Below are 8,752 nucleotides of genomic sequence, written 5' to 3' on the forward strand. Positions count from 1 at the left end.
CAGAGATTCAGGATCAGAAGTCCCATTGTAAACACATCACGGCAGACCCGACGATGTTTGCATGAACGCGCTTTCAGCATCTCTTTATTGACCACTTTTCACATATGGTTGCTGTGCGCATACAGCCGGCTGTAGCCGCAACTCACAGCCCAACACACACCACCAACAACAACAGCAGAGAGCACAGACTTTTTTTTTTTTTTTTTTTTTTTTTTTTTTTTTTTTCTTCTTTGCAGGAACTCCTCACAACCAGTCGAACCTTTTTTTTTTTTTTTTTTTTTTTTTTTTTTTTTTAACTGTCCCGTTTGGTTCTTTTGCCATCAGAATTATTGTCTAAAGGCGAAGAAAGATGCCCAACGGATTTACTTTTTACCAAATGGACCATCCCACCCTTGCCGTAATGGTCCATTTGATTCACCTTTTATTGTTTATTTTATTTTCACTTGCTGAATACGGGACAGACTTGACTGGTGGAAAGAAGGGGAGAAAGAAAGAGGGGGAAAAAAAAAAAAAAAAAAAAAAAAAAAAACCTGAGAAGAGGGACGGGGAAAAGGGCAAAAAACAAAACCAACAGAATAAGCAGACAAAAAAAAATACATATATCGATCACCTGGATCACCTGTTGAGAAAGAAAAAAAGAAAGCAAGCAGAAGAAAACGAGAGTAATAAACAAGATCACAATGATATATGGGAATATGACAGTAAATACTAAATATTAAACATTATTGTGCAGCACGTGAGATCGACAGCGCAGTGTGTGCTTTGAGGTAGGAGCCAAAAGGGTGTAGTTTGTGTGTGATCACCTGTGTGTGCACCTGTGAGCATGAACGCTTGTTTTTAAAAGGTTCCTTCATGTAATGATCTGCTAGAGGGTGTGGGGGCCACTGCCCCGACCTCCAGGGCATGAAGCAGGTATGGAGGAGATCGAAACTCCAGACATCCAGAGGCCCCCAGAACACAAGAGACCAAGGAAGACCAACAGAGGGGCAGCCGTGCCACTATCCCAGAAGAGCTGAGGAGAGTCCCAGATGAGGGGTCACTCAGCAGCCGCGGAGCAGAAGCCGGGGGGGGGCTGCAGTGACGTGCCCGTGAGCTCCGCCGGCAGCCAGCTGTGCCTGAGTGACCGAGCCCGGGCCGAGGCCGAGCCAAGGCACCCCATCCCGAAGTGGCCCGAGCGAGCCCCAGGCTCCATGCCCCGATAAGCAGCCGCCAAGGAGTGAGCCGGTGGGTACCTGGGCGCCCACCCCCGGACACAAAGAACCACCAACGCACCGATGTCTGAGGGCGTCTGCCACCGGCAGGGGAAGTGGTGGGGGGAGATGGGCCTCCAAACCTTGGAGGGCCTGAGATGTCCCCAGAGAGGTGGCATCTGATACCCAACCTGACATATAGACACAGACAAACAGGCACACACAGATACAAACATCTATTCCCACCCTCATGCTCTCATATACAATTACTCAACACTCACCCAACGTGGAGACAGACATGAAGAGACGCTGTACACACAATCACACTCCCCAAGCGTACTCTAAGCCCCGGGTCTAGGTACCCTTGCCCCTGGAGGGGGAAACTGCGCCCAGACCCAGGTGGTGTTACCCTTTTCCCTGCGGTGGGGAGAAGCAGACCGCCCCGACTCCGCAGCAGCAGGGAGGCCCCACATTCCAGACCCCAGTCGGACGGCCAACTCCTCCTCCTAGCCCCCCCGCTCCAGCAGGCCGCAGAGAACGGGGGTGTAGGAAGACTCCAAACCTCCCTCCACCCGCTCATATGTAGTGTTGATGCATGTGTGTTCTAAGGTGCATTTAAAACCCAGGAGGGCATGGAGCTACCTGCCAGAGCAGCAGGTAAGCGTATAGCCCCTCCTGCTAGCCCTCAATGTCTCACGTATTTAAAAATTGAGAGGTGGGCAACGACGCCAGGGGTGAAGTGTACACCCTGATGGTAATTTGGCATCCGTGTAGCGTGCCCACCCCCAAGATCCTATATGTATGTGTAATGAAAGTGTGAGTAATGTGAATGTCTAAGTTGTGGGATAAAATTGAGGCAGAGGCAGCCAGAAGGGGACAGAGGGGGGGGATGTCTCCTCTGCACCCTGGTGACACACCCCTACCCCAAGGCCCTGCATGTGTGGGTGATTGTGGTGGAGCGGGAAGAGGAGGCAGCTGGAGATGGAGAGGGAAGGAAGGAGGGGCAGTGACCCCTCCTGGGGCCAGCTCCCCCGCTGACCCCAGTAGGCACCCCCATACTCTGCAACCCGCCAGGGTAAGGGGGGCCCAGGCCCATCCAGACCGGGGCCCAGTGCAGCAACGCCGCCCGGCCCCACAGAGCCCGGGACAGTCCACCTGACCCCACCACAGAGAAAACTACACCCACCCCATCATCCACTCATCTTCCAGACTACACAAGACAATAGACGCCCAGGCTGAGATCTTCCTCCACCTCTCCTGTATCTCCCCCTCCTGCAGAGAGAGTTCCTGAAGAGAGGAAATCTCCTGCACAGACTTTAAGGCGGCGAGGCGTGATTGCGGGTGCCGCTCAGGTGCGTCCGCCTCCCCTGCAGCGGCGTTGCAGACCACGCCCCGCCGCACACATTAACCAGGTAAAATACATATTTAGGCAGAATTTTGCAAATATCTATTTTTCATTTTCAGCAGCATAGTGCTTTTTCCAATTATTTTTTAAAGTCAGGTCAAGGCTCCAAAACCCAAAGGAGATATAAGGGAGGCGGCTCACAACAGTTTTTGTTTGCTACATGGATCATTTTAGTTCAGCTGGGTGTCTTTGCTTTTGTTATATTTCTTTAAGAGTTCAAAATGTGTTAATTACATAAATAAAATGTAATTTTCTCTGTAGCACTTCATGGATTTCATAAGCAACACACCTTAGTTGTTCACATAAAGGTAGAAAACAATATATACAGTGTTATCTTCATTTTAGATGTCAAAAAGTATTTGCGGCTCCCAGTGTTTTCTTTTGCGTGGAAACCGGGTCCAAGTGGCTCTTTGGGTGTAAAAGGTTGTAGACCCCTGGTCTAGACAAAAAAAGCTGTTGTCTTGTGTATGTTGAACTTGCTGTGTGGGGCGATCGTGGCTCAAGAGTTGGGAGTTCGCCTTGTAATCGGAAGGTTGCCGGTTCGAGCCCCGGCTTGGACAGTCTCGGTCGTTGTGTCCTTGGGCAAGACACTTCACCCGTTGCCTACTGGTGGTGGTCAGAGGGCCCGGTGGCGCCAGTGTTCGGCAGCCTCGCCTCTGTCAGTGCGCCCCAGGGTGGCTGTGGCTACAATGTAGCTTACCATCACCAGTGTGTGAATGTGTGTGTGGATGACTGGATATGTAAAGCGCTTTGGGGTCCTTAGGGACTGTTAAAGCGCTATATAAATACAGGCCATTTACCATTTTACCATGTAATAAAGAGACCAGGTCACATGGAGCTGTTTTCTCTCACAGGACACTTTTCAAAAGCTCTTTGCTTATAAACTGGATTTATATTTGTTTGTAATATTGGTTTTTCTGATGGTTTTAACAGAATTTGGCACTTACTGCTCCTGGAAACATTAAAAATGGCCAACACTAAGTACCTAAAAGAACTGATACTTCACACCGGTTAACTGATTTTAGTTTGAGTCAGGAGTTGTAGTATTTGTAATGTGCAGCTGTAATTTCTTACACTGAAGCCATAACTACTTCCAATGTTTTTTCTCAGGTTTAGTGGAGGTGATTCCTTGGTCTCTGTCCAGATATGTGAACGTGTCTCGTAGCTGGCTGCCTTCACATGGTCCTGGTGAACTCCACTACTTTGGTCAGATTCCTGCTCTCAATGACTGCCTTTACAGATACATGTACCAGTCCAGATATGTGGCTCTACATGATATAGATGAGCTCATACTGCCCCAGAATGTCACCAGGTATACGTGTGTATTTTGTTTTATTTTGAAAATTTAAAAATATGTGCCGTAATATACTAAAACATATGCTGCAAAGATATATTGAAATGGAAAATATAAGACAAAACAAGAACAGTTTGTACAATTTGAGGTTGAAAGGAATCATTCTCCAGGCTTGTTGAATGATATTCAAAGCGCTTCTTTGGATGTTGCCCGCCTTTCATTCTGTTCTCTGTCAAGATCGTCCTACAGTGCTTCAGTGATCTTGAGGTCAAGGTCTCTGGAGGCCAATTAATGAATGATAGCATTGTGTGTTTTTCTACCCAGCAATGCTTTTACTACATTGGCCTAATTCGTTGGCCTAGTCTAGGACTTCTGGTATGATGGTCCTTGTTTTGTTTTGAGGTTAGTGGCTGCTGTAGTGCTTTTGTTTCTGTGGTATGCTGTTTCGTTCTTCATGAGTGATGCATTAGTTTATGATCGATTGACAATGTTATCTATCAAATCCTCAATGATGGGTCAAACTACCTCATCCTCCTGTTTTGGCATTTCCATCTTGCTGCTGAGGGCTGTATCTTCATCCTCAGCAGTCCCGTCCTTGGTCCATGCAGACCACAGATGTCATGAAGGAGAAGACAAGGTGTCCAGGTGAAACTTAGACTGTTTGAACTGGCTGGTAAGCAACATCAAGGGTTTCTGGAGAATTTTGCTTACACATCTCCGCTTGGATATGCAGGCCTTACCTCAGGAGAGTGCATCAAAGCTCTGGTTGTTTGGCCTTCAATTGATTAGTGGAATTTGTGAGGGTCATGGTGCAAATCCTCAGTTTTTATATCCTCTAACTTAGCCCATTGCTGCTAATATTTGGACGTCTACTTGTACTATGGCACCATTTAATCCCTTATCACTGATTAATAACATATATCATTGAATGATTTTGTACTAGTTAAAAAGCTGATTTTTTTTATTTCTAACTGAAACCTGGCAGTGGGACTTTGCCTGGATGGTTATTCTTTCATCAGTCAACATCGAATGTCAAGTAGAGGTGGATATCTCTCTATTGTGTTAGATCTGGTTATCATGACGTTCAGTGGAAGCTCATTCTTTGATGTTTGCTCTCTCTGCGGTAGAGTATCACTTCCTATTCCTGTTCCTGTCACAGTTTGCCAAAGCAGACTATGAATTGTGAAGAGTGGACCCAAAATGCAGACACAAAGGAACGTGGAACAAAAATTTAATTTTAACAAAAGGCGAGCCATTTAGTAAGGCTGGTAAAAAAGGTGCAAACAAATGGCAAGACAACTGATGCAAAACTAAAAATTAACCTAAACTGGAAGAACTTAAAAACACAACATGAAAAACCCTGACATGAACCTGAACAAACCTGGACATGAAACTTGGAAACATGGCAAGAAATAACAGACAACCTGACAACAAATAAAAGAAAACACACAGACACAGAAGTGGAAACACATGGGGAAACAGCTGAGGCTAATCTGACATAATGAGATAAAGGAAGCAAAGCCGACTCCACTGAAATTGGACACAGACTTTCAAAATAAAACAGGAAACAGCATGGAACAACGTAGACATGAAAACACAAGCTTGACAACATGAACAAGAAGACAAGAAACATGACAGACTAACACAGAAGACCTAAGTGAAACATAACTAGACTAAACTAAAGGCGACCGAGTGATAATCCTATTACTCAAACATATTTCAAGGAATAACTTAAGAACTCAAAATGTAAACTGAAAACGCTGGGTCAGAGACGCAGGATCGTGACAGTTCCAACACACAGTGGTGTTATTGTGTAGCTTTTCTGCATGGCAATTTAATTAAAAACTTAGATTCACATTTCATAGAGTAATCTTCATGTGCTTCATCTGAAGCACACTCTGTGTATTCACTCGCTAATTTATAGTCACAGTATTCACATACAGTGTCTTTAGGGTTTCACTAGCTTAGCTCATAGCCGACTCGCTAACAGCATGGCCTCTTCACCTGTCCCTCCTGCACTTTCCTGCTCATTATTTCAGATGTTTAGTTATGCCTCGGCCTTTTTCCTTCCCGCTGTGCTTGCTCATACTTGGTCATATGATTGTTGGGTTTTTCTCTGTATTATTGTAGGGTCTACCTTACAATATAGAGCACCTTGTTGTAATTTGGCACTGTAAAGAGATGCTTTTTTAAGTGTCAGATAATTTCATATTCAACACTTCTATCAGCTCAACAAACAAACAGACTGCTAATATTTCAACTAACCAACAAAGGTACAAAGATTGGACTGGAATCAGAATCCAGCCAGTGTCCAAAGAAGAACTTTCCAAGTGCACTATTGGTCAAGAAAAAATAAATTTTTAATAAATAAAAGAAAGCCTGGCTCCTTGGAAGAAAAATACAGAAGATAAGTTATTGTTCAAACCCTTAAATCACATCCTTGAAAGTGTTTTTTAACTTAACTGCTGTGATTAATCATCATTTGACTGCTTGTGTGCTTAAGTGGTTTTACATGATGTAACTGTCTTCTTATTCTGTTGCCAGCTGGGTAGAGTTGTTGCCGCTGCTGGAGAAGAAATATGGTGCCAACAAGTGCTACAGGTTTGAGAATGACGTGTTCCCCATCAATTTCACGTTTTCTCCTCCGGCCTCCCAAAGTCTGCCACCACAAGCAGACTGGAAGAATGTTCCTGGTGTGAACATCTTGGCTCACCTCTACAAAGAGCCAGTTTTTATAGAGACTCGCATGAACTTCAAGATCATTGTCAACCCTCGAGTTGTGTTTTCCACATCTGTTCATGGGGTGCTGAAGTCACAGCATGGCTGGTCCTGGATTGACAGGAACATAGCACGGATGTACCACACAAGGTAAACTTGTGAAAGTAATGAAGCAATTCCTCCACATTAGTAGCTACAAAAAAAAAATAAAAATTGTGCCCAATCCCATGGCACTCTGTTTCCCTGTAATTCCTCTGTGCCTAACTGCATCAACTCATTATTAAATCTGTATGTTGATCCCACTAATATTTCTTTCACCTTCCTCTCTTTAACAACACTTTCGTGTTTTTTGTTTCTGAACAGTGACTTTTAATTTATTTGGGGACTTTCATGATTTAATGAAAATTTGCATGTATCTGCAGTCAAATTGCATTACAACTTGCAAAGTTTGCTGTATTTAACCAAATTGTAAAAAATAATAATAATTAATTCATCAATGTGCTTTTACCTGTAAGATATACAAATTCTCATATATTTTAATTCAGAAGTTTTTGTCTCTCTCTCATAATGTATCAAACAGGTACACCAGGCACTGTATGCACACTGTAACAGTTGCTTTTATGTTTCTGCTTTCCCTCTTTGTAGATCTCCTAGACAAATACACCTGACAAAAGAAAAGTTAATTTATGATGGGAGACTGCTGAACTACAGCACCCACTTCACACCAGCTGTGAACAAAGTGCTGAGAGACACTGGACTCCTACCAAGCACAAACTCGCTGTGAGAAACTTTCTGCTTGAACAAATGTCAAGACTTTTCTGCCCAATACCTCTTTCAAGCTTTATCTCTGGAGTATGACTTTATTTTTGTGTCAAGGATTCCCTAGTAGAAAACAGGAAAATACATAAACACTTCCACATAAGAACTGAACAAGATGATGGGCCAAAGACAAACCAATAATAATGTAATCTCTACATAATGTGTGTGCTTGAAAAAGAGTAGGATGAAGTTTACCTTTCCTCTTCCTACCCCCTTATTTCAAATTTCATTACTTACAAATCAATATTCAGAATTCAACATTGTATGAAACATACATATTTAACTATATACAAGTCTACACTCACACACAACAAATAAACATACACACATAAAACAATTTCAGCACATAAACCAAAACAACAACCAACTACATTTTTACATAAACTAAGCACCCTGTGGTTAACACCTGCTTAATCTCTGAGCTTATTTTATATCTATGTGACAAAATACCTTAATGAACACTTTAAGCTTGGGTTTCTCTGGCCTTGATCTATCAGCTCAATCACTGAGAGGAAGATTTTCTATGTTCGTGCCATTTATTATTTTTAAACAATTGTGTGAATTTTTGTATTGATGTACTTTTCTTGATTTGATCTGTTCAGGTGTTCCACACACTAACTCCTCTGACTGTAATGCTGTGATATTCGACATTTGTCCTCACTACTGGCTTGCTGTACATAAAGATTCCTCTCAGGTCATGAGTATTTGGTCTTATTTGGAACAAGTTCTGAATGTTGTGAGGCAAAGATTTATTTGCTGCTTTGTACATTGCTTGTGCAGTTCTGAGGTCAACCAAAGATACTCTGTCTAAATCATTGTTATTTATTGTCAGTGTAGGGTAATTTCCAATAAACCAAGTTCAAAAAAGGGAGTCTATGGCTGACGCGTGTTCCTGGTTTCCAAAAGAAATGCTTCCAGTTGCATTTTGATTTGAAGACTGTTTATTTATTACAAACTGAGGATGTAATAATGAACTCCTTCCTAAAAAAGCATGAAAGTTCCAAAATATAGCAGTTATCCAGAAGTACCTGTGCACATGGACAGAAAACCGTGAGACTCCTAACCTCTCTGTCCATGCTCCTCCCCTTCCCTCTCACACAGGGTTTCATACTACTATTGCACTTACATACTTAAAGTGAGAGCTACCCCCTTTTAGGTTCCAATCCCAAAACAGTAACTTAAAATTACTTTATGTAAACACATATATTTTCACATTTATTAATCCTGAAAAGATGACTTATGTAGTGAATCTATGAATTATAAAACAAACATGAACTCAATCATAAATAAAAAATATAAAGCAGACGTCTGGCGCTTACAGTCAGT

At 42.9% G+C, this 8,752-nt stretch overlaps 1 protein-coding gene across 4 annotated transcripts in view; it reads left to right on the plus strand.

The window, feature by feature from the left end:
* Positions 1-8,365, plus strand: part of LOC116321812 — a 31,896-nt gene extending 23,531 nt beyond the window's left edge. For 3 of the 4 annotated variants that reach the window (XM_039598265.1, XM_039598267.1, XM_039598266.1), the window contains exons 8-10: positions 3,706-3,907; positions 6,434-6,757; positions 7,253-8,365. In XM_039598265.1, the coding sequence (XP_039454199.1) occupies positions 3,706-3,907; positions 6,434-6,757; positions 7,253-7,391 (665 nt within the window). In that variant the 3' untranslated portion in view covers positions 7,392-8,365. The remainder of the gene's footprint in view (positions 1-3,705; positions 3,908-6,433; positions 6,758-7,252) is intronic. The other variant, XM_039598264.1, reaches the window with a different exon arrangement.
* The last annotated feature ends 387 nt before the right edge of the window (positions 8,366-8,752 follow it).

The sequence above is a fragment of the Oreochromis aureus genome, linkage group 14 (assembly GCF_013358895.1).
Source record: "Oreochromis aureus strain Israel breed Guangdong linkage group 14, ZZ_aureus, whole genome shotgun sequence".
Classification (NCBI taxonomy): Eukaryota; Metazoa; Chordata; class Actinopteri; order Cichliformes; family Cichlidae; genus Oreochromis; species Oreochromis aureus.